Raw genomic sequence first — 26,605 nt, 5'->3', positions numbered from 1 at the left:
CAAGTAAGCTGGATATGGTGATGTATGCTGATAATTCCAGTAATGTAGAGGCAGCATCAGGAGGAGAGCTATAAGTTTATACCTGACACACATATAACAGGACCAAGTCACAAACAGACAGACAGATGCCCAAGAAAAACCTAGTGGTTTCTCAGCTTTGAAATCTCTTCTGCCTATATCTTCCTTTGTGCATTTTAAATTGCCCACTTAATCTTGACAGTTTCTTTTGTCCTGGGATGTGGGGGACCCAACATAGCCAAGTTTTTTTACAACTTTAACAAGAAAGCTCTTTATTCCCATTTCCAGAACTTTGGCTTCTTTAAAACTCATTTCTGATTGAATTCCTTATTCTGACAATTATTAAATGGAGGGTCAAACTAAACCCTTGCAGGTAATCTTCTCTGTTTCACTGAGATGTGTCACAGTTACTTTGTTAATTATTGAAAATAAACCTGTATTTAATGGAAGTGGAACAAAAAAAGAATAATTAAATTTCAGATCATCCATGAACCTATAGGTAGAAACATTCACAAACTGTAACTTAGTGAATGTAAATTTTTTCTCAGTGGCAATGGATACAGAGAAGAAAATACAGCTTAAGAGAGAACTAGGATATTTCTGGGGTGTCAATTTTTTAATTATAAATATAATTGGCGCAGGAATTTTTGTAGCTCCTAAGGGGGTGCTTGAGTACTCTTGCATGAATGTGGGAGTCTCCTTGTGTATTTGGGCTGCCTGTGCTGTGCTGTCTATGACCAGTGCTCTCTGCTCTGCAGAGATAGGGATAGCCTTCCCATACAGTGCGGCTCACTATTATTTTATCAAGAGATGCTTTGGCTCCTCAGTTGCATTCCTGAAACTTTGGACATCCTTGTTCACGAGTGCAGGTGTAATTGCTAGCCAAGCTCTGCTACTTGCCGAGTATAGCATTCAGCCTTTCTATCCCAGCTGCTCTGCCCCGAATCTAGCAAAGAAATGCCTGGCCCTGGCGGTGCTGTGGATTGTGGGAATTCTGAATTCTCGTGGTGTGAAAGAGCTGTCATGGCTTCAGACAGTAAGCACAATGCTGAAGATGGGCATACTCGGCTTCATTTCCCTCAGTGGGGTGTTCATGCTGGTAAGAGGGAAGAAGGAGAATGTAAGAAGACTTAAGAATGCTTTTGATGCTGAGTTTCCAGAGATCTCTCAGATTATAGAAGCTGTCTTCCAAGGATATTTTGCGTTTGTGGGCGGGGGATGCTTTACCTATGTAGCAGGTAATTATCTTCTGGGAAAAGATCAGGTCATGGCTGATATAGTGCATGTATGAAATGAACATCTTTCACTGTGTATTGACTATCCGATTAAATAAACAATTCAATAATCTTCAATTTTGACTTCTTAAATTACCTATTAATTCTTCTCACATTCAAGCCATCTCAAACCTCTATAACAACAATCAATCAAAAAATGTCTCCTTTTCATTCTTTGCCCCCTGGGGCCTGAAGTATGAGACTCCTAATTAATGTAGTTTTCTTTCTTTTAATGCATGACTGCTCAGATTGTGGAAACAATTCCCTCTTGTGAAACTGTGGATCCAGGAATGATAGGAAAAAAAAAATAGACTGTGTTGGTGTTGTGAGTGTGATATAGTGTAGGCTCATCACTATGTCCATTTATTTATTTTAGAATATATTTTCTATGATGACATTTTCTGCTTTCATTCATGAATGTATTGGGAGATGAGGTGGGGACATAGCTCAGAAGTAAAGTGTTTGCCTAGCATGCTTGAGGCCCAAGATTTGATTCTTAGCACAGGCCAAAAACAAAACAAAATGTTTAGGATTATTACCAATACCAGTGATCACAGGAGCCTGAGAAACTTCTTTTTCCTCAGCCCTCAGCCTAGTCTTCCTGGACACATGAAGTGGACCAGCTCCTGCAGCTTCAAGACCTCTTGTTTACCATGGAAGTGCAAGGCTGCTTTAGCTGGTGTCTTGTGGGGCATTGCTTTCTTGCTTGCTCACAGGAGAACATCAGGGCCTGATCTTAGCTTTGAGCTTTCACTGGGCTTTTTAGGGTTTTTATTTTTTGTTTGTTTGTTTGTTTTTTCAAACTATTTTTATTTATTATTTTTTCTTGTTTTACATATCTATCCCAGTTCCCTCTCCCTCCCTCCAATGCCCTCCAACCTCCCTCAGGGAGGGTGATGCTTTCCAGGAGGGATCAACAAAATCTGTCAGATCATTTGGGGTAGGGACTAGGCCCTTCCTCCTGCCTCTAGGTTAGGGGAGTATCCCTCCATGGGGAATGTGCTCCCAAAGTCCTTTTGTGCACCAGGAATACATCCTGGTTCCACTGTCAGAGGTCCCTTAGATTGCCCAGGCCTTCTAACTGAGACCCATGTTCAGGGGGTCTGAGTAGATTTAAATAGAAGAGAATCCTAGCTGTCTTGTTGGCTCTCAGGCAAGATTTAATAACTTCCCCTTCAATAACTATTCCTTCTCTTTTCATTTGCAAAATTGACCTTGATCTTTGAACTCTGCAGTCTTTCCTTCTTACCACTAGGATCTCTTCACATTGAGTTATGTTACTCCCCCCTCAACTACAACATTACTTTACCAGCTCTCCTGTTTATGGATGGACTTGAGTGAGTCTTGAATATAATCTCCCTTTAATTTCATGTATTCTCTCCCTGCTTCCATAGCAAGTATTTTCTTTTAATCTCTAAAATTGTCATTATGTCTTATGATCAGTATACTTCTTTGTCTTAAAAACAAATAATTATATATGGTATTTAATACTGGCCATAAAGAAACAATGTATTACTGTGTAAATTTAGTAGAAGAAAATATCAGTTTCATTGTTACTAACTACAGCAGCAGACTAGCAATTTAAATACAATAAACCTTCCCAGCCATAGAGAAATAGGAATGAAAACCAGAAACAAAAGACTTGTGTAATGCACTGTAGGAAATGTGGGTGATCATAAAACTGCTTTCATTTGACAATTATGGTCTTGATGATGGATGAGAATGTTAAATAAGTGCACAGAGGAAGAACATAGGATTGGGGGTGGACGACTGGACAACATCAACTTTCCTGCAGTAGGTGGGAAAAGTAGATCCAGTGAGAAAGCAGAGCTAGTTTAAAGAATCATAAAGATAAGTTCTCATATCTTCCAAAGAGAGGGCTTTATCCATGAAGCTAAATGTTCCAGAAGTTTAGGAGTCTGAGAAGAGATCAGAAGGTACTTCCTTGATTAAGTGAGATATTGATGAGCTTTGAGGATAAAAGTTAGTATATACTGGGCTAAAAAAGCAAGGAACTAAGAAAGGAAGGCTGGGATAGTGCTCTTGAAGTTTGTGACTTAAAGTGAGTCTCACTTTTTGAGTATGTGTGCAAGGGGGGGCACACGTACATGTGTGCGAGAACAGTACAAACATGTGCCAGAAAAGAGGTATTTAAAGCAAGTATTATCTTGTTCTGGTGCTGATGATGCTTCATTGCTATGTAATTATCTCTGCTTAAGAAAGATCTGTAACATTTAATAATCTGTAAACTCATATGGACTGCCTCTCAAACAGCTGATGGAAAACAAAAGGCAATGGGAATTTTAATATGTCCTGTCCCTGCATACCATAAAACTAGGTGAGGAGTATCATGCCTCTAATCCTATCACTTGGAAGGTAGAAGAGGAGGGTCATGAGGTCAAAGCCAGTTTGGCTACTTAATGGGTTTAACACAGTCTCAAAAGCAAAACCAAACCAAACCAAAAACTTGTACCTCTTCCCTGGCAAGTTAGTAGTTAGGATTTGGCATTCTTTCAACGTGTGCTGCAGAAGTTAATTTGCTAAAAAAATTTAAGACTTCTAAATAGCACTTTTACTTACAAAATGTGATTTATCAGCATCTGATAAATAGTGTCAGACAACTTGTCTTTTGCTATTAAGGCCCAAGGATATTCACTGCCTGTCTGGATGTTATCATAAACTGTCATAATAATAATCTCTTATTATATTAGCCTCTTATAAATTAAGTTCTAATCTCTGTCATTCTTCTACAAACCAAATATGTCATGAGAATAAGTAGAAGGCACAGGAGAAAGTGTAACTAATTTAAAGAGTTGCCCTCTTGCTTGTCCCAAAGGTTTAACTAATAACCATAGGTATTGACCTGTGAGTTGATGGGGTTTGGGGAGGTCACAGATATGTGCTGGGCATCAAATATTGTCCTTGCACTTGCTAGGCAAGTGTTCTACCACTGATATATAATCTACCACAACAATAACATTTTTTTTAAAAGCACTTGGAGTGGAAATTTATTGTCTCATAATTTCTTGCTGTGGTGGCTGAATAAGAATGGTCCCCATAGGTTCATATGTTTGAATGCTCTTCAGGAAGTGGTACTGATTGAAAGGATTAGAATGATAAGAAGGTATGGTCTTGTTTGAGGAAGTATATCTACGTTGGCTTTGAGGTTTTAAAAGCCCATGCTAGGTCCAGTCTCCCTGTTCCTCTCCCTGCCTTCCTTCTCTCACTCCCTGCAGATCAGGATGTAAAGTGATTGCTCCAGCACCACGCCTGTCTATATGCCACCATGCTCCCTGACTTGATGATAAAGAACAAACCCTCCAAAACTGTAAGCAAGCCCCCAATTAAATGCCTTCCTTTGGAAGATTTTCCTTGGTCAAGGTATCACAACAGTGACTAGGACACTTACCCGTACAGAGCTAAACAATATGAAACCCCAGTAGCCATAGTTGCCAAAGACCACAAGCAGTAAGTGGCAGAAAGCATTACAATTAGATCTCTGTTAACACTTTATCCCCTTAATGCTTCTTCAGTTCATACCCATTAGCTCCATGCTGGCCAAGCACTTGCATAGTGAACCACATCTCTAATCTTGCTTGTTTGTTTGCCTTTTCTTTTTTGAGTAAAAGGATAGTTTAGTTGTTTAAAAAATCATATTTAAAAAAAACAGAGAGGGAAATTGATTCTTTAATCTTCTTCAGTACTTGCCTTAAGAACATATTCATGAGAAGATCTTGCTGTCCAGGGAGTTCCCTCTCTTACTTTCTCACAGATAATGGTTTTGCTGTGTTTTGAAGGAGAAGCAGTGGCCAAGTTGGCAGCTAAGGCATAATTAACATTTCACACAAAAGAAAAGGGACTTTAGCAAGAAGGGGAATGATATGTTTTTAAAAGGCCAGGCTACCAATCAAACAGAAATAGTAAAAGGGTTCTCACATGACCTGTCCCTACAGCTCGTGTTTCTGCTCACATAGACACCATACTCATGCTTTTCACTTCTGTCTGTGTGATTGATTAATGTGGAGCTCCTCTTCTTGGGGTAAAACCTCAGGAAGTTTCTGTTCCACATTCTGTTCCTACTATTTAAATGCAAAGCCTAATTCCTACTCAAGGAGCATGGAGACTGGGGATGGTTGCAAGTGGAACAGGCACTGTGAGCCCAGAATCTACTGTCATAAGAAGTGGACTAATGTGCAGCAGTTTGCATCTGAGTGGGTGTGGGTGTGGTAGCAGACTGAATGGAAAGAATGCAGTCCCATACTTGACACATGTACAATTTTAAAGGTAAGTTTAATAAGTAGTATTTTCCCCAGCCTGATGTTGCTCTTTTATGCATTACAGGGGAGCTGAAGAAACCCTACAAAACAATTCCTAGATGCGTATTTACAGCACTGCCTCTAGTAACTGTGGTGTATTTACTGGCTAACATTTCCTATATGACGGTTCTGACACCCAGGGAAATTCTCGCTTCAGGTTTGTACACAAATAGCAAAAAAGTAAAGAAAATACATTCAGTACAGTTAAACATCACTTTGCCAGTCAGGATGGCAGTCATTATTGGTCATTATTCTAGTCAGAGACTCAGTTCTGGGTGGCCAAGAGTTTGATTTGGTTTAGAAGGGAGATTCATTCAGGAACAGCTATGCATTTTCTGACAATGTAGAAAATGTATGTATAGTTAATGTTTGTTAATGTTTTCATGATCTCAGGCACAGTGACACTACATAATCAGTCATTACATTTATTAATACTGGAAAATGCTTAATTCTCAGTAACCTATGTGGCACTAAGAATGGCAAATTTGAAATAAAGGGATTAACAACTGAATGAGTAAACACTAATGGTCACTTTATGACTACAATTAATACGTAAAATAATTTTATCTTAAATAACTCCAAATTTTATGCTGACAAAGGATCCTAGATATATTGTGATTTTGATTAAAGCTCAAATTTAAGAATAGAGAATAAAGACCATATGTGCCTGTGATCTAGAATCTGCTAAACCACTTGGGAAACTGAGGTTAGAGGACATCCACTTTAGAGGGACCCTTGTCAAAAAAGAGAACAAGAAATTCTCAAAGAGAAATGAACAGTTATTTAAAAAGGAATAGCAGCAACAGGCGGTGAAAGGAAATTTGGGAAAAGAAAAAAACAAGGTAAAAGTGAAGGCTAGCTGTTTTTCTCACACCAACATCACAATTCAAATGATTACCTTCTGAGATAAACCCATCAGCTGGTTGCTTTGGACTGAGCAGTGTTGAGCAACTCTTCTCGCTTTGGCGAGTATTTAAGATACTGGAGGTAAGTCTTTTTACTGACCTGGCACAATATTTATAAAGCATTTTATATTTGTAAGGTATCATATGGTAATTTATCACATTGTATGCAGTGTACAATGGAAAACTCACATTTGCTTACTTGGAGAGATTTCAAATCACAGGGAAGCTTTAGGATAACCCCACCCCCCAATTGCCTCAGTTGCAATTCCCTCAACTGCTCCATATCAGGCTGGCAGGTGGTGTGCCTTAGCAGAGTTGATTCATTAAGAGTCTAGGTACCCTTGGCATGAGAGGTGAGACAGAATCAAACTTTTGTGGGAACAAACCAAATGGAACCCTGGGAAAAAGTAGGCACTGATTCATTAACTACCTGAGCTGTGTCCGGGTTCATTTATTTTTTTTTTTTTTTATTTTTTTTTTTTTTTTTTTTTTTTTTTATTTATTTTTTTTTATATAACTAAATACAATAAAACAAAATTTTAACATATACACTTAATCTACCTACCCCCCTCCCTCCCCACCACCCCCCCCCCACCCACGAAGGATCCAAAAAACAAACAAAAAACCAAAAACCCCACCTAACCCCCCTATTCTCCAAAAGGCTAGCATTGAACAACTACTTGCACCCTCCGCCCCGCCCCACGCCCACCAAAAAACCCAAAAAAAAAAAAAAAAAAAAAAATCTATAAATATTAAAAAAAAAAAAAATAAAAAAAAATAACACTTATTACCACATTTTTCAACAAAAATTTAAAATTAAAATAATTTTTTTTTTTTTTTTTTTTTTTTTTTTTTTTTTTTTTTTTTCTTGTTCCCCCCCCCCCCCCCCCCCCCCCCCCCCCTCCCCCCCCCAAGCCCTCCCTCCCTCCTTCCCTCCCTCCCCCCCCCCCCCCCCCCACGCCCCCCCTCCCCACCCTCCTCTCCCCTCCCTTTTGCCCTCTCTACCCTCTCCCATGCACTCTAAACACCCTCCCCTCCCAACCCCCCACCACAATACAATATGTAGGGGAATGCCATCCAGTTGGGGTCATGTAGATCTGACAGGTCCTGTGAAGTAGGGACTAGGGCTTCTCTCCTATCTCTAGAATAAGGCAGTTATCCCTCCATGGGGGATATGTTTGCAAAGTCCTTTTGTGCACCAGGGATACATCCTGGCTCCACTGTCTGAGGTCTCTTAGACTGCTCAGACCTTCTGGCTGAGACCCATATTCAGGGGGGTCCGAGTCAGACCCCTGTTGGCTTCCCAGCTATCAGTCTAGTGGCCCTTAGCTCCTCCTTGTTCAGGTAAGCTGTCTCTATGTACTTCTACCGCATGGTCTTGTCCTCTCCATCTGCTTCTGGGTTCTAGTTTGACTCAGTGTTTATGTATGGGTGTTTGCTCCTGTTTTCAACAGGCATTAGTTGAGGACTCCATGGAGAAGTTAGTTGTTGATCTCACTCTCCGGGAAGGGCATTTATGATAGCCTTTCCACGGAAGCTGAGATTGTTAGTTGGGAGCAGTCTTGTAGTTCCCTCGACCTTTCTTTGTGTTCAACTTTATCTTCAAACCAATATTGGCTCCCTCTTTTATGTTCTCTCTCTCTGTCTCTGTCTCTCTCTCTCTTTCCTATTTTCCATTCCTAACCAGGCTCAATCCTCCTGGTCGCACATGCCTTCCTCTCCTCCCCTCTCATTTTCTCCTACTTCTCTCTCCATTAGCTGTCCTCCCCCACTATACCTGAGGTCTGGGGGACTTGTCCCTTCCCAGTTCTGTGAGGGACTTTATATGAATCTCTTAGAATACAACTTGTATCCTAGTTCCTCTGGTGATGTGAATTATAGGCTGGTGATCATTTGATCTAGGTCTAAAATCCATATATGAGTGAGTACATACTGTGTTCCTCTTTTTGTGACTGGGTTAACTCATTCAGGATGGTTTCTTCAAGTGCCATCCACTTGCCTGCGAATTTCAAGATACCATTATTTTTTTCTGCAGAGTAGTATTCCATTGTGTAGATGTGCCACATCTTCATTAACCATTCTTCAATTGAAGGGCATCTAGGTTGCTTCCAGGTTCTTGCTATTACAAATAGTGCTGCTATGAACATAGTTGAACAGATGTCTTTGTTGCATTGATGTGAATCCTTTGGGTATATGCCTAAGAGGGGGATTGCCGGGTCCGGTGGTAAACTAATTCCCATTTTCCTGAGGAACCGCCATACTGATCTCCAAAGTGGCTGTATGAGTTTGCACTCCCACCAGCAGTGGAGGAGTGTTCCACTTTCTCCACATCCTCTCCAACATAAGTCATCACTGGTGTTTCTAATTTTAGCCATTCTGGCAGGGGTAAGATGGTATCTCAAAGTTGTTTTGATTTGCATTTCCCTGATAGCTAAGGATGTGGAGCATTTTCTTAAGTGTCTTTCAGCCTTTTTGATTTCCTCCATTGAGAATTCTTTCTTCAGTTCTGTACCCCATTTTTTAATAGGGTTATTTGGTGTTTTGTTGACTAGTTTCTTGAGTTCTTTGTATATTTTGGAGATCAGCCCTTTGTCGGATATAGGATTAGTGAAAATCTTTTCCCAGTCAGTGGGCTGCCGTTTGGTCTTGTCAACTGTGTCCTTTGCCTTACAGAAGCTTCTAAGTTTGAAGAGGTCCCATTTATTAATTGTTTCTTTCAGTGTCTGTGCCCCTGGAGTTATGTTCAAGAAGCGGTCTCCTATACCAATTTGTTCAAGGGTACCTCCTACTTTCTCTTCTAAGAGGTTCAATGTGGCTGGATTGATGTTGAGGTCTTTGATCCATTTGGACTTGAGTTTTGTGCATGGCGACAGACATGGGTCTATCTGCAGTCTTCTACACCCTCATCCAATTGTGCCAGCACCATTTGTTGAAGATGCTGTCTTTGCCCCATTGTATAATTTTAGCTGTTTTGTCGAAAATCAGGTGTTCATAGGTGCGTGGATTAATATCAGGATTTTCAATTCGATTCCATTGGTCTACCTGTCTATTTTTATGCCAATACCAGGCTGTTTTCAGAACTATAGCTCTGTAGTAGAGCTTAAAGTCAGGAATGGTGATGCCTCCTGATGTTCTTTTATTGTATAGGGTTGTTTTGGCTATCCTGGGTCTTTTGTTTTTCCATATAAAGTTGATTATTATCCTTTCAAGGTCGGTGAAGAATTGTGGTGGGATTTTAATGGGGATTGCATTGAATCTGTAGATTGCTTTTGGTAAGATTGCCATTTTTACTATGTTTATCCTACCTATCCAAGAGCATGGGAGGTCTTTCCATTTTCTGGTATCTTCTTTAATTTCTTTCTTTAGAGTCACAAAGTTCTTATTATATAGATCTTTTACTTGTTTGGTAAGCGTTACACCAAGATACTTTATGTTGCTTGTGGCTATTGTAAAGGGTGATGTTTCTCTGATTTCTTTCTCTGCCTCTTTGTCGTCTGAAAAAAATAGGGCTACTGATTTTTTTGAGTTTATCTTGTATCCTGCTAGTTTGCTGAAGGTGTTTATCAGCTGTAGGAGTTCCCTGGTAGAGTTTATTGGGTCGCTTATGTAAACTATCATATCATCTGCAAATAGAGACAGTTTGACTTCTTCCTTTCCAATTTGGATGCCCTTGATCTCCTTTTGTTGTCTTATAGCATTAGCTAGAACTTCTAGTACGATATTGAAGAGATATGGAGAGAGAGGACAGCCTTGTCTTGTTCCTGATTTTAGAGGAAATGGCTTAAGTTTCTCTCCATTCAGTTTGATGTTGGCAGTTGGTTTGCTGTATATTGCTCTTATTATGTTTAGGTATGTTCCTGTTATCCCTGACCTCTCTAATACCTTTATCATGAAAGGGTGTTGAATTTTATCGAAGGCTTTTTCTGCATCTAGGGAGATAATCATATGGTTTTTCTTTTTCCGTTTGTTTATATGGTGGATCACGTTGATAGATTTTCGTATGTTAAACCATCCCTGCAATCCAGGTATGAAGCCTACTTGATCATGGTGGATGATTTCTCTGATGTATTTTTGAATTCGGTTTGCCATTATTTTATTGAGTATTTTTGCATCGATGTTCATCAGGGATATTGGTCTGTAGTTTTCTTTCTTAGTTGTGTCTTTGTGAGGTTTGGGTACCAAAGTTATTGTGGCCTCATAAAAAGAGATTGGCAATAAACCTTCTGTTTCTATCTTGTGGAACAGTTTGAGGAGTAGTGGTATTAGTTCTTCCTTGAATGTCTGGTAGAATTCTGCACTGAATCCATCTGGCCCTGGACTTTTTTTCGTTGGAAGGCTTTCGATGACTGCTTCTATTTCATTTCGGGTTATAGGTCTATTTAAGTTGTTTGTCTGTTCTTGATTTAATTTTGGTAAGTGATAGTTATCCAGAAACTTGTCCATTTCCTTTGAATTTTCAATTTTTGTGGAATACAGATTTTCAAGTATGACCTGAAAATTGTCTGGATTTCCTCTGCGTCTGTTGTTATGTTCCCCATTTCGTTTCTGATTTTCTTAATTTGCATGTTCTGTCTCTGCTTTTTCGTTAATTTGGATAAAGGTTTATCAATCTTGTTGATTTTCTCAAAAAACCAACTCTTTGTTGCATTGATTTTTTGTATTGTTTTCCTGGTTTCTATTTTGTTGATTTCAGCCCTCAAGTTGATTATTTCCTGGCGTCTGCTCCCGGGGTGAATTCCGCTTCTCTCTGTTCTAAGGTTTTCAGTTGCGCTGTTAATTCATTTATGTGACTATCCTCTGTTTTCTTCATATGGGCACTTAGTGCAATGAACTTCCCTCGTAGCACTGCTTTCAAGGTGTCCCATAAGTTCGGGTATGTTGTATCCTCATTCTCGTTGAATATTAGAAAGTCTTTAATTTCTTTCTTTATTTCTTCTTTGACCCAGGAGTGGTGCAATTGCACATTGTTAAGTTTCCATGAGTTTGCAGGTTTTCTGCTATTTGTGTTGTTGTTGCATTCCAATTTTAACGCATGGTGGTCCGATAAGATACAGGGGACTATTCCTATTCTCTTGTATCTGTTGAGGTTTGTTATGCCACCTATTATATGGTCCATTTTAGAGAAGGTTCCATGTGGAGCAGAGAAGAAGGTATATATATGCTTTTCTGTTTGGATGGAATTTTCTATAGCTGTCTATTAAACCCAGTTGAGACATAACTTCTGTTAGTTCTTTTATTTCTTTGTTGAGTTTCTGATTGGTGGTCCTGTCTAGTGTTGAGAGTGGTGTATTGAAGTCTCCCACTATAAGTGTGTGAGGTTTTATATGAGCTTTGAGTTTTAGTAGTGTTTCTTTTACGAATGTGGGTGGCTTTGTATTAGGGGCATAGATGTTCAGAATTGAGACTTTGTGTTGATGGATTTCTCCTGAGATGAATATGAAATGACCGTCTTCATCTCTTTTGACTAGTTTTGGTTTGAAGTCTAGCTTGTTAGATATTAGGATAGCTACGCCTGCTTGCTTCTTATTTCCATTTGATTGGAAAATCTTTTCCCAACCCTTTACCCTGAGGTAATGTCTATCTTTGGAGCTAAGATGTGTTTCTTGTATGCAGCAGAAGGATGGATTCTGTCTTCGTATCCATTCTGTTAATCTGTGTCTTTTTATAGGTGAGTTAAGACCATTAATGTTGAGGGTGAGTAAGGACCATTGATTGTTGATGCTTGTTTGATTTAGGTTTGTTGTTGGCAGTGGTATTGTGAATATATTTGTTCTGCTTCACCCTAGGTTTCTGGTGTAGTTGGATTATCTGTTGCCTACATTTTTGTGGGCGTAGTTACCTTCCTTGGGTTGGAATTTTCCTTCCAATACTTTCTGTAGGGCTGGATTTGTAGATACATATTGGGAAAATCTGGTTTTGTCATTGAATATCTTGTTCTCTCCATCTATATTGACTGAGAGTTTTGCTGGATATAGTAGCCTAGGCTGGCATCCGTGTTCTCTTAATACTTTTAGAACATCTATCCAGGACCTTCTGGCCTTGAGGGTTTCCATGGAGAAGTCAGGTGTAATTTTGATAGGTCTGCCTTTATATGTTACCTGTCCTTTTTCCTTCGCTGCTCTTAATATTTTTTCTTTATTCTGTATGCTAGGTGTTTTGATTATTATATGTCGAGGGGTCTTTTTCTTTGGTCCAGCCTATTTGGGGTTCGGTATGCTTCTTGTACTTTCATGGGCATGTCCTTCTTCAGATTTGGAAAGTTTTCCTCGATGATTTTGTTGAATATGTTTTCAGCACCTTTGAGCTGGGCTTCCTCACCTTTGTCTATGCCTATTATTCTTAGGTTTGGCCTTTTCATGGTGTCCCACATTTCCTGGATATTGTGTGTTAAGGATTTGTTGGATTTATGGTTTTCTTTGGTCGATGAATCTATTTCTTCTAGTTTATCTTCTGCGCCTGAGAGTCTCTCTTCCATCTCTTGAATTCTATTGGTTATGCTTGTGTCCGTGGTTTCCGATTTTTTGCCCAGCTTTTCAATTTCCAGCTTTCCTTCCATTTGTGTTGCCTTTATTTTCTCAATTTCGGTTTTCAAATCTTGAACCGTTTCCTTCACCTGGTTAATTGTTTTTTCTTGGCTTTCTGTACTTTCCTTAAGGAATTTGTTCATTTCTTCCACTTTTTTGTTTGTTTTTTCCTCTATTTCTTTAAGGGATTTTCTCATATCTTCTTTGAGGGCCTCTATCATTTTTATGATGGTGATTTTTAAGTCGTACCCTTCTGCTTCCTCTGCTTTGTTGTTGTGTTCCATTCTAGTTGGTGTAGATTCCCTAGATTCTGGTGGTGTCATGTTTGTCTTTCTGTTGTTAGGTGTTCTCTTGTATTGCCTTCTTCCCATAGTTTCTTCCTGTAGGTGTTGGTGGTGTCTCTTTCCTCTCTCTATGGTCCTTCCCAGATGGGCTTATGTGGATCAAAGATTCAATGTCTGTATCTCTGTGTGGTCCAAGCTCTCTAGGAGGCTTCTCTCTGGCCAATAGCCGGCAGAAGAGGACGAGGGCTGGACTGGAACTTGAGAAGGTTTTGCAGGGTAGTGGGATCTCACTGGAAACTGGAGCTCTCCAGCTGAGACCTCGTTCTTTGGCAGGGGCCTGGATTTGTGGGTCAAGAATCTTGCCTGCAGGAACTCCAAGTGGACCCGCAGAGATAGGCGGATCTCTGGGAGGGGCCTGGGACTCCAGCAGAGGACTGGAGGCGGGGTCAGGGACCAAGCCGGTGGAAATTACAGGTGGTCCCACGTGGATAGTCAGGTCTCCTTTGTTCGGAGTTGCTCCAAGAGGTCTCCGAAGTAGGGTGGACTGTTGGCTCCACCCTCTGTCCCAGTGCTCAACCAGAGCGGCAGGACCGTAGGTGGGGTAGGGCACAGGGTAGGGGGGGGGGTAGGCTGGAGGTTGGGATGGGTGGGGGTGTATCAGAGCTCCAAGGGTGCTCTCAAAGGGGACCGGAGACAGGAGCAGCAGGATCAGGGGCCAATCCAGGGAGTTCAGGCGGGGGAGGGGGAAAAGAGGTTGAAGGGGACAGGCAGCCGGGGGGGGGGCGCCAGGCCCCCCCCCCCCCCAAGCCGGGGGGGGGGGGGGGGGGGGGGGGGGGGGGGTGGGGAGAGGGTTTAGGAGGGGGGGGGGGGCGCACCGGAAAGCGGCGCCCCCCCGCCAGGGCCCCCTCCCGGGGGGGGGGGGGGGGGGGGGGGGGGGGGGGGCGCGCCCGCGCGGAAACCCCGGGGCCCGGGTGATAAATATAACGGGAGGGGGGGGGGGGGGGCCGCCGGGCGGCGGGGAGTGGGGGCGCGGTGCACCAAAAACGGCATTCATTACGGCCGCCGGGGCTCTGGCTGTATTGATTATTAAATAATTGTAAACTTTTCTCTGGCATATCACAACAACTGCAAGAACTTTATAGGAAGCACAACATCTTGAGCTTGTATGGAAAACCCAGGAAGATTCTAAGGGTTATTTGTAATTTGTTTCTTGTCACTGTCATCTTCAGACTTGATTTAAAATTTGAATTATTACCTTAAAATTTTAATATATGTACTACATTAGAAAACTACATATACAAAAATATACATTTAGGGAAGTCCATCATATCATCATTAGTTATAATAGGACAAAATTAAAGATCACCAAAATGAGCAATGAATTTGAAATAAGTAACTCAGCTAAGTCCATATAATAGATTATTCTGTGTTTTTGTTTTAAAAAATTCCAAGTTGCATTTCTTTATATATGTTGTGTGTGCATATGTGCCATGTTGTATATATGGAGGTCAGAGGACAACTTTAAGGAGTTGGTTCTCTCCTACCATGTCAGCTGCAGGGATGGAACTCAGGTCTTCAGGTGTAACAGCAAGCACCTTTCCCTGCAGAGCCCCACCCTGGCTCTATTCTGAGTTTTTAGGAGGTCCTAATGTTGATGGACACTTAAGAGGAAAGTGGTTATAATGTGTTAATGATGAAAGCATTCTATAGTTCCATGCAAAACTGAAAAGACCCAACAGTACTTACTCAGCTGAGATGAGTTTTTTTTTTTTTTTTTTTTTTTTTTTTGCTTTATGGGGTACATTATTTATATAACTCTACAAAACAAAAAGATAAGCTCCTTATGAGTTAGGAAGGGTGGGAGGCATGTTTTCATATAGCAATCAAAAGCATACAAAAACTTGAAAGTTTCCCAAAGGAACATGGAATTTTATAATATGATTACAATATAATGTTACACTTGTTTGAGGCAATTGGAATCTACAATAATAGTAGTTTCTATGGTTTGTATAGAAAAGAGTACAGACAGTCACATGTAAAGTGTTTATCTGTAGATATCAGATCTCTGCCCTGCTTCCAACTTAGCGTTAATAAATTCCAACAACAGCTATTGTTCCCTTAAGAAAAAAGTTCTTAAGAGGGATGTGGAGGTGCATGCCTTTAATTCCATCTCTTTTGAATCAGAGGCAGATGGATCTCTGTGAGTTGGAGGAAGGCCTGTGTGTCTACAATCAACATAGCAAGTTCCAGGACAGTCAGGGCTACATAGAGATACCCTGTCTCAAAACAAAACAACCCCCCCAAAAAATAACAAGAATAGGCCTTGATTATGCAACTTGTATAAATGAGAAAAAAAAGGTTGTTTCTTTAGAATTTGGAGCATAGAAATGGTGCAGTAAGGATTCCTAGCTCCAACATCATCAACCTAAGGCAGAAGCCCTGCTGACAGGATTTTACAGAGTACTCATACACCTAGCTGCATTAAGAAATTTTTACTGTAAGTGGAAATTTTCTAGTTAGTAACTCATAAATTGATATAATCATTTTTGGATGATAACTTCATAGTATTTCTCTTATTTTAAAAACGCATATGTATGGACCATTGAGGTGGCTCAGTGAGTAAAACTCATGCTGTGAAATCCCCCGATGGCCTGAGCTGGATCCTCGGAACCCAGTGAAGAAGATAACTGACTCTTCTGACTCTTGGACAGAAAGTTGTCTTCTGACAGACTCTCTCTCTCTCCCCCTCTCTCTCTTTCTCTCTTTCTCTCCACACACACACAATAATAATAAATAGGTAAAAATTTAGAAAAAGAGAATTATATGCTCACAAACCCTACTTCTAAGAATGCACTCTGAAGAGAAGTATACAAATATTAAGAATTGAAGCCGGGCATGGCTGATCTACATGGGTAGTCCCAGGCTGGCCAAAGCTACATAGTGAGACCCTGTCTCAAAATTAAAATAAATAACTAAAAGAATTTTCATGAGTCATTTTTGAAATGTTAAAATAATTTCTTGTTAATGGTCAGTGAGGGATATCATGCATTAAGTTTTTTCACATTATGTTTTATTAAACTACATTTTTCTTTTTTTAGGGGGGAGGTGAGGTAGAATCTTGCTATACAGCCCAGGCAGGCTTGGAACTTTGATCTTCTCTTCCGTTTTCCTATTACAGGAGTTGCCATGAAGCTCGGCTTTAAAGCACATTTTTCATTAATTAAAAAAAAAAAAATGAAAACAGCTCACAAATCCATCAGTACAGTGCAAGTAGATAATTTACAGTTATATAACAGAGTACTGAGAAGTAACTACAATAATTATATGGATGTATGTGTACTAATATGACCAAGACAGACCAGAAAATGAGCAAAGGCAAACATAAGCGTTCAATCACAAAAGCACCCACACCCACACATGTGCACACACAGAACTCAAGCATACAATACTCATAGACTGATATGGATTATTACAGAGAAGTTCTGAAAAGGGAATCATACAGATGTTAGCTGCATTTACATTTGGAACACATGATTGAAAACTTGGTGAGCAGAGGAACCTTTTGACTTTGTAGTCTCAGTGCTGTTTATTTTCTGTTTTTACCATATATGTTTTTGCATATATAGCAAAACTTTAAATGAAAACATAGAAATTAGAAAGAAGGAGACAAAAACAACTTGTAGAATAGAACTAAAGACCATGCAGGAATATTACATTTAATTTTTTGAGACTCAGTGCATTGTCTTTCTCTGGAATCATAATTGTAGACTGTCCACCGAGAAACCCAAGATTTCCTATGCAGTATGGGAAGGAAGTACTTTAAAACATACTCAAAAGTGTGCAGTGTGTGGAGGGCAGGGTGTCCAACAAGATCTTATCTGAAATAAGTAAGAATTGCAATGGAATATTTTAAGTAACACTCAATGTTGTAGAATAATACAGGAAAGGTGATGCTACAGGTAGGGCTATTTAAAATGGGATAAGAGGAGAGCATAGTACCACATGCCTGTGATTCCAGCATTTAGAAACAAAAACAAAAGAATTGTATAGTTGAAGCCAGACTGAGATATGCAGGAAATCTTGTTTTTAAGCTAGATTGATTGATTGATTGATTGATTGATTGATTGATTGATTGATTGGTTAGTAATTAAGATCTTACTGGGCATGGTGGTGCACAACTTTAAACCTAGCACATGAGAGGCAAAGGCAAGCAGATCCCTCAGTTTGAGACCAACCTGATCTACAGAGCCAGTTCCAGGGTAGCAAGGGCTAGACAGAGAAACCCTGTCTTAACAAAAAAAAAAAAAAAATTAAGATCTTGTTGAACAAGAACCATTGCTAAAATTTTAATTTGGTTACATTAGAAAAGACTTATACAACAGAATATTGATTTATTGGTGACTCATCTGTAAATTAGCTACCTGTGAACACTATTATGAGCTAAGAGAACACCCACCTCTCAGGGACATTAAGCTCTGCTCACTTCATTGAAAACAGAACTTAAGGATGGAATGATCTGCCTTACTGTATATTTTCATAGTACAAATTGGATTCAAAAGACTTTCCATAGATGATGGACAGTTTTGTCTATTGATGATTTCTTTAAACTATAATATAGTTTTCTTAATTCTTTAAGTTTTCACACATAAAATCAATGTATTTTGATCACATCAACTCCCTCATTTTTCTCCTCCAAATCTCCTTGGATTCCATCTATTGCTATTTTTTATATTGACTGACATGTTGAGTTAGTGTTTATAAGGTCTTTTTGGCCTTAAAATACAAAATAACAACTCCAGAATATGCTCTAATACTTTTGTTAATGCAAGGTTTCTGAATTTCAACATCATCAACACTTTGGACCACTTTGTTTTGGGGTGCTCAGTTTGAACTCAGCCTCACATATGATGGGAAAGTACTTTGCTATTGAGCTATAGTTCAAGTCCTGGATTATGAAGTTCACTGAAATTGTCCTGAATAGCAGAAGATGCTCATTAACATCTGTGGCTGTTATCCACTAGGATGCCAGCAGCAAACTGTCTCTCCAGTTGTGGGAAATCAGATACTTCTCCTGTACCCTGAAGAGCAATGTAGCCTCTACCTGGGAATCATTGGTCTATAGCTTAGAAAAGTCTCAAACATCAGAATTGGTTTTCCTTCTTCTCCTCCTTCATCTCCTACTTCTTTTTCTCTTCCTCCTCCTTCTTCTACATTTTACATTGTGCTATGATTTGGGTGAGTCTTATACTCTGTCAGTAGTGCTGTGTTTTGCTTTTCTGACACTGGCTAAATCTATCAGCATCCCAGCTAGTTTTGGTTATTAAGCATGCTTTCAGTTGTTCACTCAACACAACTAATTTGTTTCTCAAGTATTTATTGAAAACTCACTATTAGAGTGTTTGTTAATGAGTAAATTGCTGATGTTATAAAAGATCTGAGGGGCTTTTGCCCTCACAAAGTTCCTGGTCTTTTGAGGAAGACTAAAATCAATCATTCAAGATGCAGGGAGATAAACTGAAGTGGACACAAACCTAAGATACTAAATGTGAAAAAGGAAATAACAAAGTTAAGTTCCCTTCATAGATTTTTTAAAGATTTCGTATAAAAGTTTATCATTAGATTCTCTCTCTCTAACACACTTCTTTTTGTTTATATTTTTTTTCTCTGTAGATGCTGTGGCTATTACATGGACTGACAGAGTTATCCCTCAATTAACATGGACTGTTCCTTTTGCTATTTCTGCCTCATTGTTTAGCAATCTTGTGATTAATGTACTTGAGTCAGCAAGAGTGTCATATATTGCGAGTGAGCAAGGACAGCTGCCCTTGATGTTTAGTACCCTTAATGTTCACTCATCCCCCTTCATAGCTGTGCTTCTAAATGTCAGTATGGGATCCATTGCAATTGTTTTAACAAACTTAATTCAACTGATAAACTATTTCTCTTTTGCTGTTTCCATTTGGACTCTGTTATCTCTGATAGGGATCCTGAAACTGAGATACCAGGAGCCCAATCTACACAGACCTTATAAGGTAAATATGGATTGGGTAAATTTGTTCTATGTGAAATAAGCTTTATGACTGTATTTATGGAGTATATTCAGAATATCTCCAAGCCAAAGTGTTACTACTCAGCAAACTGAGAAACAAATACAGGCAATCTGGTCTTCATTTTCGTTCGGTTCATGATGAATAGGCTTTACTCAATACAAAAACTCTTTGGTTCGATTTAAGGATTTGTTAGTGAGAAAGGCAGAAGTTTTCAAATGGTGGGACAGATCACTGGGAGTCATCTGACCTGAGGTCACTTGGTTTACTTATATAGCTTTTTACACATGCTGTGTCTTCTACAGTAAGGGCAGATGTAGCAAATGATAGAAGTAAAGTCATCATGAATGGTATTTACTGCTCTGAAATATCTGTTCATTTTCATCTTCAAAAGATTCCTTCTCTTCAACATTATTACTTCTTATTATAAAATACTAGCCATGTCCAAATACAGATCACCCTTCCCTTTATATCAATATACAACACAGAATGAAGTCAATATTCAAATCTGCTCAGTCTCTTTAGTGTGTTTGACTCTCACGCAGTATAAAATATAAGAACCTAGGAAGAAAAAAGGAGCCATCAATTAGTATCATCAGTCTCACCAGCAATGTTGTTGATTCATTTACCACTGTCTTCTTTTCAGTCTTCCCTTCACTTCTTCCATTCAGCCATCACTTAACTCTTGAATTTTGAGAACTCATGTGACTATATTTCAGGCACCTTCCTAGGTTCTCTTTTCTGAGTAGAGAAAGAAATGAGACTTGGTCCCCATTTTTAGGCAAGTTATCTATGTGGATACTCAGCAAATGCTAATTGATGCACTGACAGTAACACCCAGAGGACAACTAGAGGAGCCCCAGGTGTATCTAGTGTATGGTTGATGCCCATGAGTTCCTTGGAAGCCCCTCCTTGGGATGTCCTCGCTTCCTATTTTACCTCTGTATCTATTAAAATTGCTAGCTTCTTTGCTGTTTTGTGACTCACACTTATATCACTGATTAGGCAAATTAGATAAAATGAATTATTGGTACACTGAAAAACACAAGGTAACCATTATAGTTTAGCTCAAGTCTGGTTCTAGTGTATTTTCTAAGCTTCCTCTTGTTGTTTCACTTCTGACCCTAAATTCTTTCATATCTACAATGGACACAGTCAATACCTGCCTCCTAAGAATTTTAGGTGGATTATATAAGCAAAGGCATGCAAAAATCCAGGGTATGTCATTAACAGCTATTGTTATACTATAATTCAACTTACATTTCCTCAAAAATTGAGGTAAGGGCAACCTCAAACACAAGACTGTTAAATATTTTTTGTCTTCCTTCAGGAGTGTTTATATCCTTCACTCAGTTATAAACAAGTAAGAGGAGACTATTATTTAAGACTCAAATGAATGACCTTCTCATTAAAAACTTTCATAATTTCAACTAGCTATAGAATACAATTAAGGTAATGTTAAATGTGGGATGTTTATATTTCTAACACAATCCAGATACCAAGGATGAATCCTTAATATTTTGTCAAAAAATGGAATTGTTTCAGACAAAAGATTTTTTGTCTTGATATATTCCTTTCATAATCTGTGAGACCTATACAATCCTAATATTTAACTGTTGATATTAACTTGATTAACAGAGGGTAAAAATAGCTTTCCTCTTGACTTGCTAACTGACTTGAAATTTTTTCTATGGAAGATATCCAGGACCCCTAGCAGGCTCAGAAACTCCTGAATAAGTTCATTCCACCTGTGCCTGCAGGTTGTCATAATAATCAGCATATGTTTCTGACCATGTCCAATCATGGAGAGTCAAAGCTAGACACTCATCTATCTACCCAATGGTTTCTCTGATGACAGCATTGTGAGCCCTGAGCACACTGATCTAACTCAAAAGTTTGCTTAGCCTATTTCCTATCACCAGTGTCAAATTATTTTTACTTACATGTACATTCAGCTGTCACACATGAATTTTCATGTCTGATTACTTTCTTCAATTTCATCTTTGCAGGTGTTTTTGCCATTCCTGTTCATAGCAATGGCCATCAGCCTGTGCTTGGTCTTGATTCCCCTTGTCAAGTCTCCGAAGATGCATTATATCTATGTGTTCCTCTTCCTTCTCAGTGGACTGCTGTTTTATGTGCCATTGATACATTATAAAGTGAAGTTGGCTTTGTTTGAGAAGGTGACCTGCTATCTGCAATTACTTTTTAATATTTGCATCCCTGATGCATCTGATGAGCAAGTGTCAGAAGTAGGAAATTGAAAATAACAGCCCTTTATAACCACACTGTGTTCCAGATAAAGGTTATCTATGGGCTAGAATAGTAATGATGGCAATTCTTGAAACTGAGATGGCATATAGAAAAATACCCAGGAAGTTCCTGGCTTTAAAATGGCAAACAAATTGGTTAGGGAGAAGGCTATGCTGTTAAGGGTATCAGTTACTCTTCCAGAAGACTGGGGTTCAATTCTCAGCCCCCATATGGAAGTTCACAACTATCTGTAACTTTAGTCACAGGGGATCCAATGCATGCATTGCATCCATATGGTGTAAAAAACCATGCACAAAAAACAAAGATAGCAAAGCAGGTGTTACGTATAACTAAACCTCTGTTTTAATAAAAAGTAAAATTACTAGTTTTTGTAGCTTCATGTACTAATGATGTCTTTCTCATTCTTCTGTTTGTTATCTCACCCATTTCCTACTGAATATGTTCTTATAATAAAAGTTAATGGTTGAAAATAAGGAAAAGTTCTGTTAACATTTAGTCTTTTGTGACTATTCTCACTGTATAGCCCATGGTGACTTGAACTCCTCACAGCACTCCTATTGTCTCTGCCTCTCTTGTACTGAACTGACAGCTTGAGCCACAGCTTCTGCCTTACCTCCTCAATGATAGGCTATGATCTATAAGTTAAAATAAGCCCATTTCTTCTCCAGGTTGGTTTCGATCAGTTCTTATTACAGCAACAGAAAACTAGTACAGACACATTTACCAAGCTTCTCACCTTCAAACCAAAAGCGCTTTAACTAGTCAAAGTGGTCAAATGAAGTGTTCATAGAGACTGTATTAGTTACCTTTCCTGTTGTGATAAAATACCCTGACACATGTGGTTGAAGGGAGAAAAGGTCTGTCTTCACTATAGTGGCAGAAGGCATGGCTCATTTGGTCAGAAAGACATGGCAGTAGGGAAGAAAGGTATAGTGGCAGGAGCAAGATGCTGGCTGTTGCATTCTGCTGTCCAGGAAGCAGAATATGAATAGAATCCAGGTTGTGATTGGAGGTAGACTTTTTCCTTTGTCCTGACAACATGGTCACAAATAAAGACACATTTATATTGATAACAAATGCTGGCCAATAGCTCATGCTTATTACTAACTAGCTCTTCCACTTAAATTAACCCATTTTTATTAATCTATGTATTACCACATGGCTTGTGGCTTTACTTGTCTTCTAATATCTTGCTTCCTTAGCACCTGGCTCATGTCTCTTCTGACTCTACCCTTCTTCTTTACCTCTTTAGCTTGTTTTTCCATCTAACCTTATCCTACCTGGACCTTGGTCATTCAGCTTCTTTATTAAACCAAGCACAGCAGAATTCACACAGTGGGCAGGAATATTCCTCAGCACCAGCTCATTCCATAAAACCTCAAAGTTGGTTCCTAGCAATTCAATTCATCCAGCAAGACTCTACCTTTTGAAGGTTCAACAAGGATCCCAAACAGCACTACTGGCTATGAACCAAGTTTTCAAAATTAGAGACTGTAAGGGCCATTTCACTTTCAAACCACGACAGTGATGAAATATAGCTCTCTTAAAAACCTTTTAGTTTATCTGTAAATTGGACTTCACATCCTGAGTTGTATTTTTTTCTTTCCTTTTTGACTGGCTCTCACTATGAACCCTAAGTCCTCATACTTAGAGTACTCCTGTCTTAGTGTCTCAAGATCTGAAACAACAGTCATAAAGCTATCTATGAGTGGGCTTTCTTAAAATGAGAATGAAATGAAATAACAGAATGAAAGAAGTCAGTGATTCACACATTGTAAATGTCAAATGTTATATTAAAATAAAACCCCTATATTATTTTATTTATTTATTTTTAAATAACCATACTACTAACACCCATGATTCAGCCTAAGTGGGTATGCAAATTGATTACATGAACAGATTTTTAAAAATGTTCTACCAAATTGAAAACAGATGAACAGAAAATATAAAACAAAAATTTACTGAATGAGTGGGTAAAGTGGATGGATGAGTGAAGTCACAAGTGTCAAGAATATGTAGTGATCATTTGTTATTCCAAATTGCTAGAAGAAACAGGCATAGGATGCAAATGAATATTGTGGAGAACTCAACAATTTAAGATAACACAGAAAATGCTAGAACATAAACTTTCCACAGGACACTGTGTTGTGTTCCTGCTGATAAAGTGGTCTGTTGTATCATGGGAAGTTTCTGGAGTCCTTTGTAGGAAAGCTCTTTGAACTGGATTAAGGTTAAAGCCTGTCTCACCTTGTCTGGAATTTTATGTAATAATATTGCATACTTATCTAGCATCAAATTACAATTTATGTGATAGAATTCAGTATCTTGCTATAAACAGAACTCATTAAAACAACCGAAATGTACCAGGACAAGGTGTTCCTCATAAAAGCCATTGGCTTCAGTAATTCTCTTTCCTTTCTGAGTCTCAAGGCTCTTACTTAGTGCAAGCAGAAATCCACCCAGAATTTCATTGACTGCTGATTTCAATCTTATCATAACAGTTCTGTATTTTTAAAGGAAAAACGTATCACCGAAAGATAATATTTTCTTTTGCTCACAGGAAACATGCACGATGTTTTTTCACTGAAAAATTCTGGCTTACATACTTCCTGACATCACAACTGCCCTCAAAGCCCATTCTCATTCTGGAGTTTTAAAAATCTGTATGGCAAGTTCTGAGGATGTTGCAGGTTACAAATCAAAGCCCAACTGCTATGAGATTTTTGTTCCCTGGAAATGGCAGGGAAGCTCCAACCAAGACAGCTCAACAACATGGCTGCCTACTAACAAGTACAACACCAACAGACAAGCTAACTAAAAGAGGAAAATCTCGTGGGGTCAAACCCCTAGATAACAAACTATAGAAGACTAAAGAATGCTAAGAACTAGAGAAATAATCTTCCCTAGGATGATCCCCCTAATTGATTATGTAATACTAAGTAGTCAGTTCTGAAATCAAATACGTACCAGTAACAATAAACAGAGTGGGTTTTATTTATATATTCAGGCACATCTATCTATCATCTATCTACATTTCTCTTTTTTCCTTTTTTTTTATTTTTATTTTACATATCGATCCCAGTTCCCTCTCCCTCTCTCCCTCCCTCTGTCCTACCCTCCCACACTCTCATGTCTCCCCACTACGCCCCCCCCCACTCCACATGTAAGGTGATGCCCTCCAGGAGGGGTCATCTAAATCTGTCAAGTCATTTGGAGTAGAAACTAGGACTTCTCTCCTATCGCTAGGTTAAGGGAGTATCCCACCATGGGGGATGTGCTCCCAAAGTCCTTTTGTGCACCAGGGATACATCCTGGTTCCACTGTCTGAGGTCCCTTAGACTGTTCAGGTCTTCTAGCTGAGACCCATGTTCAGGGAATCAGTCCCATGCTGGATTCCCAGCTATCAGTCTGGGGGCTGGTGAGCTCCTCCTTGTTCAGGTCAGCTATCTCTATGTGTTTCTGCAACCTGGTCTTGTCCTCCCTCTCTGCATCTGGATTCCAGTTCGGCTCAGTGTTTAGTTGTAGGTGTTTGCATCTGTTTCCATCAGCTACTAGATGAGGGCTCCATGATGTTGGCTAAGTTAATCGTCGATCTTATTATCAGGGAAGGGTGTTTATGGTAGCCTTTCCACTGTTGCTCAAATTGTTAGTTGGGGTCAGTCTTGTAGGTAGGTCTCCCAACACTTTTATTCTCTCTCTCTCTCTCTCTCTCTCTCTCTCTCTCTCTCTCTCTCTCTCTCTCTCTCTCTCTCTTTCTTTCTCTCTCTTCTATTTATCTATAAAGAAAAAGATCCATGATTTTGAGAGGTAGCAGTGGGAGTACATTGGAGGAGTTGAAAGGAGGAAAGGTAAGGAGAAAAATCATACAATTATATTTTATTAAAAACAAGCAGTAGTTGGAAAAATTGTTGATGTTTTTGAAGCTTAGTTAGCAGAAATTTATTTCAGGTTAGTATAAGGGAAATGGCATAAAGCAATTACTAATTTGTGTAAAGACCTCTGGAAAGAAGTAAGAGGTTCTGTTTAAATATTTCAAGTTGTAGGTTGACTCTTAAAGAGGGCTTTGAAGGAATTAACATTTTGGCTCCTTTCACTGCCCTTCAGAAAAACTGTGGAAAGATTGTGGGCATGTATCTATGGTCGAGGGGGAAAGCTGTTCATGGAACAACGCTACTGAAAAGGCACAGTCACTGAGTCCTGAGGGACTTTGAGGTTCATCTACACTGTAACATGTACCAAGAATTCCTCCTCCTCTTTTTCTTTCTTTCTTTCTTTCTTTCTTTCCCTCTCTCTCTCTCTTTTTCTCTCTCTTTCTCTTCATCCTCCTCCTTCTTCTTTCTTCTTCCCCCTCTTTCCCCCTCTCTCTTTCCCTTTGAAACAAGACATTGCTATGTTGCCCAGGCTCCTATGGCATAAGACAAGGGTGCCCACTTTCCTAACTTGTATTCAATTTGATATTGATTTTTAATAAGTTTTAATAAATATTCATGAGATGGATAATTTATTCATAGGGATAAAATGCCCCTCTTTTACCTCCCAAATCATGATGATCCAAAAACTTACTTTTCAAGGAGCTTCTTTCCCTAATTTTCTTGAAAAGCCCACAAGGTGGAATTAAAACCACAAAGTACATGATGTCACAATGAGAACAGGTCTTCCGAGGCAGCATATCTTTTATCTGTACATGTAGCAATGGGTAAGAATATACCTGCAATGTGAAAGATGTTGAACCACAAAGGTGCATTCTGCCCAGAGACACAGCTTCCAAAATAAAGTTATGGTTTCCTTTGTACCTTGTAGCCAATTCCTTGTTTACCCATTCTCACTATCAGCATAAAAAATAGGCAAACAGATAGATTATCAAATAAGTTATGAAATTTAGAGAAACTGTCCAAGAAAACAATTACACATTCATCTTTTATCCTGTTCTGATAAACAATGGTGTCTTCTTTCAAGGTCTGGA

The 26,605-nt window shown here is 39.2% G+C and overlaps 1 protein-coding gene across 1 annotated transcript; it reads left to right on the top strand.

The window, feature by feature from the left end:
• The first annotated feature begins 537 nt into the window (after positions 1–537).
• Positions 538–21,892, top strand: Slc7a13 (solute carrier family 7 member 13). The gene is made up of 4 exons (XM_051198425.1): positions 538–1,256; positions 5,634–5,765; positions 18,992–19,353; positions 21,378–21,892. Exons 1-4 carry the CDS (start codon positions 572–574, stop codon positions 21,630–21,632), a joined length of 1,434 nt encoding a protein of 477 aa, XP_051054382.1. The 5' UTR covers positions 538–571; the 3' UTR covers positions 21,633–21,892.
• The last annotated feature ends 4,713 nt before the right edge of the window (positions 21,893–26,605 follow it).

This window comes from Phodopus roborovskii, unplaced genomic scaffold, assembly GCF_943737965.1.
Source record: "Phodopus roborovskii unplaced genomic scaffold, PHOROB, whole genome shotgun sequence".
In the NCBI taxonomy this organism is placed as follows: Eukaryota; Metazoa; Chordata; class Mammalia; order Rodentia; family Cricetidae; genus Phodopus; species Phodopus roborovskii.
The sequence above is the reverse complement of the archived record's forward strand: the minus strand, read 5'-3'. Positions and strand labels throughout refer to the sequence as shown.

What these genes read in the sequence shown, in the direction of transcription:
- Slc7a13 (XM_051198425.1), top strand. Translation starts at nt 572, where the DNA reads ATGGATACAGAGAAGAAAATACAGCTTAAGAGAGAACTAGGATATTTC. An exon ending in ATGCTTTACCTATGTAGCAG is followed by an intron (nt 1,257 to 5,633) that starts GTAATTATCTTC and finishes TATGCATTACAG; the next exon opens with GGGAGCTGAAGAAACCCTAC. An exon ending in CAGGGAAATTCTCGCTTCAG is followed by an intron (nt 5,766 to 18,991) that starts GTTTGTACACAA and finishes TTTTCTCTGTAG; the next exon opens with ATGCTGTGGCTATTACATGG.